The sequence below is a fragment of the Anopheles merus genome, chromosome 2L (assembly GCF_017562075.2).
Source record: "Anopheles merus strain MAF chromosome 2L, AmerM5.1, whole genome shotgun sequence".
NCBI classification, from domain to species: domain Eukaryota; kingdom Metazoa; phylum Arthropoda; class Insecta; order Diptera; family Culicidae; genus Anopheles; species Anopheles merus.
In genome coordinates, this window is record NC_054083.1 from 13489883 (window position 1) to 13502059 (window position 12177).

Consider the following 12177-nt stretch of genomic DNA (forward strand, 5'->3'; position numbering starts at 1 on the left):
CCACATTCGTTGCTAGCTGTATCCCGACTGCCGCTCGCATCCCGATCGTGTAACGTGTAACAATCGAGATCGCGGATCGGGACGAATCTCTCGCTAGGACACTCGTGCCCATCAACCGACGAGAGAAAACATCTCGCAGAGAGGGCGCGTGAGTACCCTGCACGTACGCACCCAACATTCCCGAAAGGCCGCGCTGACTACTCGCTGCAGGACTAACAGTGCAGGACTAACTAATAGAAGAACAGTATCGATTTACCCCAACCCCAACCCAATAGATTTAAACTTCTGCTAGGACAAAGGACTCGAGATTGGAAGCTCGGAACGTAGAATTACAGATCTCTCTCATCGGATGAGAGTACCCGTATCCTGTACGATGAGGTCTGGGCCCGCACCTTCGAGGTAGTAGTACTTCAAAAGGTGTGATGGACCTGGACCGATTGATATGGCTTACCGTCGAAATGTACCAGTTGCTATTGCAACTGTGGGAGCCGGAGGAACTATAGTGTATTAGTTGACGACGACAATCTCGAGATGGTAAATTTATTGATTCGCCAGGTAGTCCTCTATGGACACGAGTCCTGGACCATTCGAACAAAGGATGCAAACGCTCTGGGCGTGTTTGAGCGACGCATCCTCTGGACCATCTTTGGCGGTGTGTTCGAGCATGGAGCGTGTAGGAGAAGGATGAACCACGATTTATAGATTAAACCAGGGTGGCGAAGGCGGGCAGAATGCGATGGCTGAGGCATGTCATGAGGATGCCGGACTCATGTCCAAGAAGGTGTTCGAGAGAGACAAGGGGAGAGAAAGAGAGAGAGAGAGAGAGAGAGAGAGAGAGAGAGAGAAATTCTGTTAACAATCTATATTCCATTACCATCACTACAGCACAACCGCGATGTTATAGTAGCCATTGAGTTTTACTGCCAGTGAACTTTCAACGAACTAATCGGTATATATTGTTCATTATTATAGTCTTAAATTGTCTTTTGATTGCAATAATACTTAGGTTTTGTGATAATGGATTGGACTACGAATGATAAGCTTTCGCAATATTATAATTACACCTGCTTGAGTGGTAAGTATAGAAATAGTCACCTTCCCTTCACCGCTTAAAGCATTCACTGCTCTTGATTGATAGAAAGAAACCTCGAGCTAGCTCGGCTCAAAACGCTGTCCGAAAAGGAAAGCCATGCTGAACATTTCACCAGTGTGGAAAAGGATTTGCTCAACTTAAACGAAACACTAACACGAAAGCTCGCCATCAATGAGTCGAACATTCGGAATGTCATACAGCAAGATTGGTTCTTGGAAATTCCTAGCGAGTATATGCAAGTACGACCGAATACCGCATTTGCTACTAAATAGAGAGAGAGAGAGAGAGAGAGAGAGAGAGAGAGAGAGAGAAAATGAATTACATTATTTTCCAGAAAATCATTTCAGATTTCGATGAAATGAACATTGCCAAGCGCAAATCATTGGATATGTTGATGTTAAAGGTGAACTCATTGCGCGAACGCTATCACACTTTATTGGTAATGCTTTTTAAAATTAAAAAAAAAAACATTTAAATTACTAACAGTTTTTCATTACCGTTCAGATGAAAATATTTTCTTGCAGGATTCAGGTCGATACACACGATCCGAGAGCAACGGAAGAGAAGGTAAAAACTAGATTGGCCGCTTTGCAATTGAGTCGTTGTGAGGCATCGATAAGGAATGCTAGAAACATTCAAAGCTATTATCGCCGTATCGGGCACTTTATGTTCAAGGTAAAAATTTTTTTTTCTTTATTTTTATAGAGACTTTGAGCCAATTGGCCTCATTCGCCTCTTAGAATTTGTATTGTTAAAATGCGTTTCTTTACCCCTTAAATGAGCATTTATCTGTTATGTGCATATAAAGGACAACCTTTACAACGATCGATCATTGGCGGCCCTGAAACAAGCAATCAAAGAACAAATGGTGCTTATACGCAAAACAACACTAATCGGACGTTCCGTGATCGATAAAGTGATTTCCTTAAATAAGGAGCTAAAGGTAGGATCCATTAACTGTGTATTATGATGAATCAAATCGTCCTCACACACTCGTTTTGCTACAGAAATCTACCATAGGATTCAACATGGACCGTGCGCACAATATGAAATCATTGAAGTATCACAAATCTATCCTAACGAAAGAACGTACAGCGATTACAAGTGCCAGCATGGGTGATGTATGTATCGATATCATTTGCAAAACGGAAACACATTCATTGTAGCCTATTTCATTCCCTTTTTTTTTAGATCGACCCAAAACGCTGGCCATCACGATACGATTCCATAACACCAAGCATGGAAACATTGCAAACAGAGCAAGAAAAAGTGCATCACACAATTGAGCAATTGAAACATACGTCCTTCTGTATATGGGAAGCTAATATTCTTAAAGAGTAAGTAAGCAAAATTGTAACGTTAAGCCACAATAAAACTATACAGTGGTACTTTACTGTAGAATGGACTCGAAAACACACAAAATAATGCAACTAGAAACACAAATTTACGAAGACGAACGAGTCTACAAAGAGCTCGATGCTGAAATCGAAAATACAAAACATTTCGTTCGTGGCGGCTGTACATTAGACACGGCAAGGTATGCGATCATATCAAACACTGTCCAATACATTAGCTTCCAATTTGTGTCGTACCTTCTTTTTTTTGTAGTTTGAAATGTAAGCAGGAAAACGTTATCATGGATCTAGAGCAGGAACGGTCGAATCAAACCATCTTGAAAGCATCACTCGCCCGTCTCAAATCGCTTCACATGCGGTTGGACCAATTCTTTGCATACATTCCACAAATTTTAGAACAGAGCAAAATCGAATCTCTGTCTTCGGTGGAGCAAGCACAGGAAGAGTCGGAAAAGAAAATAACTATGACGGCCTTGTTAAGATTGTTTAAATCGGAATAATTTAAAATTTACAGCGACAACTTAAATCACATCTATAACAAATAGAAATTTTGCAATACATTGAAGTTATGCTGCATTTTTTTTTTTCAATTAAAATATCGCATGCACACCATTTCCAACGGATTATTCAACACGTTGGAAAAGGCCTTTTTCGCGCTCCAAGCAGTAGTAACGGCTTTCAATTGAACTGGTTTGCTTTTGCTGGTATAAAGCCTTTCCGCAGTAGACCAGCACATGCGCGCTGCTGACATTTCGCCTACCGCTCCACAGCTTGCCGACGGTGTACGATCCGAACATGGTCGACAGTTTGACAGGGACAGGTTTCGTGAAAACAAGAGACATTTTTTCCTCTCTTGTGGTTTTAGGTACACGAAATTTAGCAATTTAATTTCTAGCCAATGCAAACACCCTAGATCACCTCTCATTCTCTCCACCCATCGACACTTTCCATATTTACGTGTTTGTGGTGTTGTGCCATTTCGTGTGCGTGCGGAGAAATCTGTCTGCTCGGTGCCTCGCTTTCCGCTACCTCCGTTAACTGTGTACCCTGCACCGTGTTTGCGTGAATCGTAGTGTGTGCCGCCCGACAAACCTCCCCCTCGCTCGGAGAAGGTGTACGTGTAGCGAAAAGTGTAGCATATACCACCGATTTCCTTCCCTTTTCTTTGTACGACCAACATGAAGCAAATTCCGCTGACCTGTTCCGGCCATACGCGCCCTGTCGTGCATCTGGATTTTAGTGGCCTGACCGAGTGTGGATATTTTCTCATTTCGGCGTGCAAAGGTAAGAAAAGCTGCCGGAAAACGAAGCCACCTAACAGTTGAAGCAAAAAAGGCCCTCTCCTCCCCCCCCTCCCGAAATCGGTAGAAGAAATTAAGCCAAAATACTTTCTCATTTTAAGCGCGGTCGTAAAACATGCAAGCTAAAGGTTAAACTGCTTGTGAAGGTCGATCAGAGTGAGTGTAAAATTACGGACCAATAACAAATTACCTTTTTGAACACACGAAACGTTAACAATATAGATATTGCAGTAATTAAATGCAAACGAAGTGAAAATTCCCGATCCCTTCCAACGCTACTCCTTCTTCACCCGCTTCCCCGTCGCCCACCTTAGCACCATTCAGCGGCAATGTGTGTGCACATCGGGCAACCTTTATTTCACTGTGTCATTGGGACACCAAGGTCCTTCCGCAATATGAAAAAAAATCGCGTCCCACCGCGTTGACAAGGTGCCACATGACCGTCCACAGCGCACAGCGGACAGGAAAGAGACAGATGTCATAAAAACAATGTTTTTTTTTTAAATCACCTCCCCACCCCTGTGCAAACGGTGCGTACAGGCTTAAGGGCTGGATCGATTCGCATGCTGCCCCTCGAGGTTTCACGCCCGGGATGCTCGTCCCAGTGCCTCGCACATGCATATTCCCTCTTTCTGCACAGTAGTGTGGAGCTCCACTGTGTCGATTTCATGAAACCGAACAACAACGAAAGGCCCTGATCGGTGCGTGCCGGTCGTGTATAAATCAAACCCAACTGGCCGGCGGTACACGATGCGGAAGTAGGAACAACCAATAACCGATCCAAGCACGGATCGCCGCGTAACCAAGGCGACAATGAGAACGTGCGCGACGTTGTGTGGACGGCGGTAGTAGTGTGTGCCCGCGTACACGCCATCCCACCCTTTATCGCGATCACTAGTAGCAGCCCTCGCCGACTGCTTGCTGTCGGTGTGTTTGTGTCTGTGCGCTGGAAACAAGTTTCGCGTGCCCTTCCTGCTGTGCTTCCTTTTGCTGGCGGCGGTTTCACTCTTGCTCACACTGTTCCATCTCTTTCTTTGTTTTGTTTTCGCTGCACGTCCATCTCACGAAGGTTCGCAAATCTGGAAGTGCGGGTCGAGTGGTACTTGTAGTAGTAGTAGTAGTAGAATACTGATCCCTTTCTAAACTTGGACATTCAATGTCACCGTATGTTCGCGGTTCCGGTTTGTACCGGGTGCAGTGAATGTTTATTGCAAAAGATTCTGCTCAACTTAAACGTACGTAAAATTACAACAACGATAGGATGAAATACTCTCTGGCCCTTGAAAATAATAGAACAACAATAACTGCCAGCACGGGTTTTTGTGACCCTGTTTATCTAGTGCCATCTCCATGTAGAGGAACCTGGGGCTAAATGGTCACCTACATTATTGGTAAATTAAAACGTTTTTAATGACTTATAATGATTGAAAATATCAAATTCCATGATTAAAGCCCACCATGAACGTTTCATAATCTAAAATTTAAAAATAATGGAATAAATTAACTAATAAAATGTTTGCCCCAAACTATGTCATTTTCACCGTCTTGAAAATGAGCTTTCGTAAGAATTGAACATATTATTAGAGAAGAAAAATAATTAGTATACAGCTATTTGATATTTATGTATGATTTACGTGAAAAAAGTAACAAATTTTAATTTAATGTAAAGTTTTTAGAATTAAAGTTTGTAAAATGTTTCACTTGGGGCAAAATGGCCTAAATGTTTTGGCAGGAGCAACATCATGAGGCTGTGGTGTAAGCTAAGGTCGCTACAATATATTAGCTTTACATAAATAAAACTGTGCTGTATATGTACTCTATCCATAAGAAAAATCGTTGACCATACGTGAATTATTGAAATATACTAACATTTTTCTAATTTTTTTTAAATAAAAAAAACTTAAATCTCTAATCACACAATTCTATCAAAAAATGCAAGAGCTTAACCTAAAACCTAAAGTCCAATTTTGTGGTCCATTTTGCCCCGCTTTCCCCTATATTTTATTTGCTAACGTAGTTAACGTCTGCCCTGCGTAAAGTAAAGGATATGTCTAATTTTGTGCAGGACTAGCAAAATCCTATGAACTGGTTGATTAATTTAATTCCGGTCATACTGACCTTCTTCGTACAGTCGGTGGAAGTTCCATTTCTACCAGATTCATTTTCTTCTTCTCCTTCTTCATCTTCTTTTTCTTAAACATATTTCTCCCTCCGCTAGATGGCAAACCGATGCTGCGAATGGGCGATACGGGCGATTGGGTCGGCACGTTCGAGGGCCACAAGGGTGCGGTGTGGGGCGTGGCGCTGAACGAATCGGCCACGCTGGCCGCCTCCGGTGCGGCCGACTTTACCGGCAAGATATGGAACGCGGTCACGGGCGAGGAGGTGCATAGCCTGCAGCACAATCACATCGTCAAGACGGTGGCGTTCAGCCACGACAGCCAGTACCTGGTCACGGGCAGCAACGAGAAGCTGGTACGGGTGTTCGATCTCAACTCGGACGGCAAAGCGCTGGAATCGTATGCTGGCCATGCCGGCGCGGTCAAGCGGGCGCTCTTCTGCCGGAACGAGAAGTGCGTCATCAGCTGCGCGGACGACAAGTCGATGCGGCTGTGGGACCGCGGCACGGGCCAGGAGGTGTCGCGGGTCGAGTTTAGCTCCCACCCGAACGGGCTCGAGCTGTCCAAGGACGGCAGCATCCTGACGGTGACGTACGGCAACTGTACCGCGTTCTACGACATGGAAACGCTGACGCAGCTGAAGGAGATCACCATACCGACGCGGGTCAGCTCCGCCAGCCTGCACCCGGACAAGCACATCTTTGTGTGCGGCGGAGAGGACTTCAAGATGTACAAGTACGATTACATTACGGGCAACGAGATCGGTAAGTAGTGTGGGTACGAGGTGTGATTCGGGGGATGGTAGTGGCAACACCAAGGGATTAATGTCATCCTCCAATTAATGCGTTTGTTTTCCATATTTCGTTCAGAATCGTTCAAAGGCCACTTTGGCCCGGTGCACTCGGTCAGCTTCAGTCCGGACGGGGAACTGTACGCTAGCGGCTCGGAGGACGGCACGCTCCGGCTTTGGCAAACGACCGTCGGCAAAACGTACGGTCTGTGGAAATGCACCGAACCGACCGATCTGAACAACTCCACCAGCAACAATAGCGCCATCAACAACACCGCCGCCAACAGCGCTGTCAGTGGCGTCGTCGCTCCGGTCACTCCAAACAACGCTGCCGTAAGCTGCCCGCCGGTGTCGTCGGCAACTGCGCCGGTAACACCGACACCGAGCGCGAACCGGGAAGTGACGGCCAACTGAATCGGGACAGGGATAGCAAAGCTTCTTTGCCGAGAGCATTCGAGAGGAAAAATTTCGCTTTAAAAAAAGAGGAACTTGCCGGAAGTGAGCAGAGAGGCGAACGTAGGAAGAAAAAGGACGTGTGTGATGGCACACTAAGCAGCAGCAGGCCAGCAAACGTAAGCGATTAAACGATTGCTAGTGCAGTGCTGCCAGAGCCATACCGTCGACTGCGTTTTACCTTTGGCGAGCAGAGTGCGAATGAATTTCTTCTTTTAGCGAAAAAAAACAACCCCCGTCGTCGTCGCCCGTTTTGTGCGATTTGAATGATCATGTCAAACCTAAATGATCGGATTAAAGCCACCCCCCACCCACTCCCCCAACACACTACACTCATATGTATTTCCCGAATGCGAAGGAGGAGCACGCTTGTGCGACTGAGCATGGCGCCGGATCTCTTTCACAGCAACGGATTGTTGCGGACTCTCGATGCGAGGGTAAAGGAAACCGAACAGAGTTGGTTGTATTCCAAATTCGGCGAACCATAACTTCATCCAAAGCCAACGCCACCGTGGTGTGTACGTAGGAGAGGATCATCCCATCGTGTGAACGTATATAGTGGTCGCAAACGGTCCCGGCTTGCTTAAATTCATTTCTATTTCTGCCGACTGTCTGCCGACTCCAAATAATCTACTTTCTCTCTTTTACGTCTTCGACTTTTCTTACCTTTTTTTCCTATACGGCCACAATCACAAAGTGCCTGGTGTGTTGTGCAGCACGTCAGACAGATGCGTTTGTGGGGTGGGCAATTGAAGCCCCATTAGTGTATACACTTTAATCAAGTAAATTATGATGTACCGCGAACTGCATGAGAGAATGTTTGTTTCTTTTTAATTATTTTGAAATAAAGAACTAATTAAATCAGATGCCGCCTTGGCAATGTGCAGCAAAATTCTCATCTCACCTTCCAGTGCGCGTTGATCAGTTTCCAACAATGGCGTCAATTTATCACAAGCATCACAAGCATCACAAGCACCACTAATATAACCGTAAGTACGTGTCATAGTACTTCCAGGTTGTCTGAAAATTGTAGTTTCGCGTGATAAAATGGTTTAAATTTATATTATAGTGAAAAAATGTAATAAGCTAACAAACATACTCTCCTCATGCCATACAACCATAGTTATAGTAATGGTTTTCTTTTCTTTTTAATAATGAGGTAGTATGAATGATCAGTTTCTCCGTTTCCATGGATATTTCATATTGAAGGTTTTCAAGATTTTGTAGAGTAATATGATACAGTAACCATAATCATAGCACATCAGAGTTCACACTGCATTGTATAACATAATCCATTCCTTTCTTGATTCTGGAAAGAATCAGTTGTTGTAAGTTAAACAGTGTAAAGCTAGAACTAGAACGAAAATTGAACATTCTGAAGCTAACGAGAATGTATCGTGAAGGATAGCCAATCCAAGCACGTAAACCATTCTAAATGTAAAGACGCAACTCCTTGAATGGATCGCTACACTTAAACCGAGAAATCTGGATGAGATTCTAGAATCTCTGTCGAAGAATATGGACGAATTATGTTGAAGAAAATAACACAACGTTTGAAATGGTAAGTACGATTCAAAAACCTTTTAAATTGCGGATGTACGATCGTACAACGGGGCGAAAGGGCGACTTCTGTTAAGGAAACTGGAGACATCCTCTTAAATGCAGCAGGTCAATTTCCATTGTGCCGAGGCAACCGTATGAACTCAAAATTTACAAATCTCTCTAACATCATCGGAAGGCAAAATTCACTAATCTACTAACGTTACCAGTGCATGCAGAACAGTGAAATCTGATGTTGAAATTAGCATCACTTATTTAGCACTTTATATATCGGAAGTATCAAGCTCGCCAGGCTCCGGTGGGCTGGTCATTTTGTACGCATGGAAACGGACGACCCAGCCCGTAAATTCTTTTTAGGCCGTCCACAAGGACAGAAGAGGCGTGCTAGGCCCAAATTGAGGTGGCAAGATGGCGTGGAGGCATCCGCCATTAAGGCCGGGATAACGGACTGGTAGACGAAGGCGCGAGACCGTGAGCGGTTTCGGACACTCCTGAGGCAGGCCAAGACTGCAAAGCGGTTGTAGCACCGGATAAGTGAGTAAAGTAATATATCGCAAGAATCACCAATGCGTTCAATGAATTCATTTTCAAAAAATAGGAGAATGACGATATCAAATGGTTCATTTTTGTAGGCATGCTCCAAAATTCCAATCCAACGGTTTTATCTATCTAAAATCGGAAAATCCATTATAGAAAATCTACGATCGAAGCAATGTTCGTGCTGAAAAGAATAATCCTTCACGGGTACAACACAATTTCAGGATTACAAATCCTTTGCGCAAGGTAAACATAAACATAAAGGGCAACGAAGGAGGCTACTGCAATGCCATTAAATCCAAACTTCGTGAAATGGTTCACCTTAGAACAACAGTACTTGATGATTTTAAATCGCGGGCAATGCTCTATTTGCACAAGAAAAGAAATTGCAAAGACGCTACTTTACAGCTGTCACCAAAACACCTAAAAACGAAAAGATTGTAATCATCATCAGCAGCAATGACTCACCACATCACATAAACAACATGCCGTGTACGATGTAACCATAATATCGAAATCGATCTGAAAGCATTTGGGATAACCGAATCGTTATCCATTATCTGTTTGATAACCTCAGTGGCGTATGTCGGAACTGGTCAAAAAGGGTGTGATGTGTATCATTATTATTTTTATTTAATCATTGCTCAAGTGTACAGTTTATGTCCCGATAAAAGTACTCAATTTAAACCTTGATTTATGTTACATGCACAATAGACTGGAGTATATACGGTCTTACATGATACGTGCAACATCCTATTGCAGAAAAACGCGGCAAAGAGTAAATTGATTTTAGTCCCACCAACGGCCTAATTAACAAATTACGGACTATGATGGTACTACAATCTACGACGGCGAAAGTGCGTGAGGTGTACACCCGATTCAAAGATGAAGCAGCTAGAATTGGATTGAGAATCAATGCGATCAAAAGACGAAGTACCTGTTTGCCGGAGCCACAGACCATCTGGGAAGGGGAGTATTAGTTGAAGGCGACAATATCGCGGTGGTAAATGAGTTTTGCTATCTTGGTCGTTACTTCGGACGACATCAGCAGCTAAATCCGGGCATCACCATCATGCAAAAGACTACTTCCAGACCACACGAAATGTGAGATATATCGCACATTGATTCGTCTACATGGATGCGAGACTGCAACTAGAGACTGACCATCCTGGACAGTTACTGTTGACCGGGCCTTGGCATGATGAACGGTCATGGCCATGGCATGATCCTGAACTTGCAGAACATAGATGAACGTCTAGGACCTATCATCTATCTAGTCGAGTCACAAGTCAGCACCGACAACATCATGGAATCTGAGTTACGCACAAGGGATGCCATTCTATAGTTATTCTATAGTACAAGGAATCAGATTACATCAAACATCGAATCGAGGACTATATCGTACGTTTATAGCACTAGTACTCATATACACCTCATACACACCTAAATTGACTTTTGCCAATTTGACGAACCCCTCATAGCCGCGATTGAGAGGATTTTGTTCAGGAGCTGTACAAATTCTACGATTCTATCGGCGCAAGAACGAAAACGAGCGATTCACTCGAGTAAGTAAAACTGCAGTTTCATTTTTAAATGTTTTGATTTTATTCGATTTTTTTTGCCCATGTGTACCTGCCTGCTGCTGTTCTGGTTTTTACTCTCAGTATTGATCTGTTTTACTTTTTATTTACTCCAATATAAGGAATGTATCCTCCTATATATTATTATGTAGGTATGATTTTGATAGGAGCTATATTCATATTTATATATGCTGATATACATATTATTTTCTATATATATATACCATGTTCTTGTATGTGCGGATGCAATTTTCACATTTAGCAAATTTTGTTTGTTTGTTTGTTTTTGTTTTGTCCTTTTCCATTATTCCTTGTACCGAATATTTATAAGCAATATTCAGTGTTGTTGAGTAATAGTAGCTCATTATTTCTAGGTTCAGTTACAATAATTATTATTAATATTATTATTATTATTATTATTAGTTAATCATTAGTATTATTTATACACATTCAACTTACTGCATTTCTGTGGACTTACAATTAACGGGATTAAGAAGCACGTAATACGTTCATCTTTGCAGTTCATACACTAGATGTTGTTTTACACAAACCTATCGGATGTTTTTCCAATGTTGTTTTTTTTACTTTCCTCCTTTTTGCCACCCATATTTATCGCTTTGCTTTTCTTAATTTAACCTTATTACTTTTCATTTGTCAATAGATTATAACATTTGGCTTTCCATCCGAAGTGAACAGACATGTGCCGCCGCTTTTCGTATGCCCAAAGATGAATGGTGGTGGCCAAAGAGAGGGGGAGGGGGGGGGGATTTACATTATTTCTGATTTTCTGACATGAGATGTGTGTTTTTTTATGGGGAAGATACGTTGTTGTTGCTGTTTTTCTACATCAACACACTAACCGCATACAACACCCAAAACACGCAGACCACAAACCACACACTCGTACTACTAGTCTGCCCTGTTTGTCACACTTATAAGAGAAGCAAAATTTGTATATAACAAAAACATCCTCTTTAGCGTTATTTATACAAAAAAAATTAAATGTCTGCACTTTAGCGCATTGGAGCAATTGCAATATAATCCCCTGGGGTTTGAGAATTCACGTTCGTTCTCTTCGTACACACATCAAAAGCATTAATAGACAGCAGTATTACGGTATAGAATGGCATTGCTTAAACGTTTACAGGTTTAGAAAGAATGTGTAATAATGCAGAGGCGACAATGAATCTCGGAGGTCGTCCCCCTTTGCCATCACAGAGCGAAAAGAAATAGTGATATAAACGATAGTATTGCTACAAATGGTTGAGAAACGTACGAAGACTATGGAAAACTTGTCTACATTATGCTCGCTGCCTGCGCAACATAGCTGCTAAAACCAAGCATCCCGCCCCGTGATGCTGTGAAAATGCAATATGTTTCCAGCACAG

General features: G+C 42.9%; 2 protein-coding genes across 5 annotated transcripts; both read left to right on the forward strand.

Moving 5' to 3' along the window:
- The first annotated feature begins 890 nt into the window (after positions 1–890).
- Positions 891–3013, forward strand: LOC121592903. 4 transcript variants are annotated; one of them, XM_041914803.1, is made up of 9 exons: positions 891–1075; positions 1139–1332; positions 1428–1532; positions 1598–1768; positions 1902–2036; positions 2101–2214; positions 2285–2430; positions 2493–2630; positions 2702–3013. In XM_041914803.1, exons 1-9 carry the CDS (start codon positions 1018–1020, stop codon positions 2946–2948), a joined length of 1308 nt encoding a protein of 435 aa, XP_041770737.1. In that variant the 5' UTR covers positions 891–1017; the 3' UTR covers positions 2949–3013. The 4 variants fall into 4 exon arrangements, with proteins under 4 accessions (XP_041770737.1, XP_041770738.1, XP_041770740.1 ...); XM_041914804.1 differs by lacking the exon at positions 891–1075 and having other exon boundaries at positions 1239–1332; positions 1441–1532; XM_041914806.1 differs by lacking the exons at positions 891–1075; positions 1139–1332 and having other exon boundaries at positions 1428–1496; positions 1618–1768.
- A 213-nt stretch (positions 3014–3226) lies between these two features.
- Positions 3227–8004, forward strand: LOC121593462 (serine-threonine kinase receptor-associated protein). The gene is made up of 3 exons (XM_041915798.1): positions 3227–3732; positions 5968–6633; positions 6739–8004. The coding sequence occupies exons 1-3, from the start codon at positions 3627–3629 to the stop codon at positions 7071–7073; spliced, it is 1107 nt and encodes a 368-aa protein (XP_041771732.1). The 5' UTR covers positions 3227–3626; the 3' UTR covers positions 7074–8004.
- The last annotated feature ends 4173 nt before the right edge of the window (positions 8005–12177 follow it).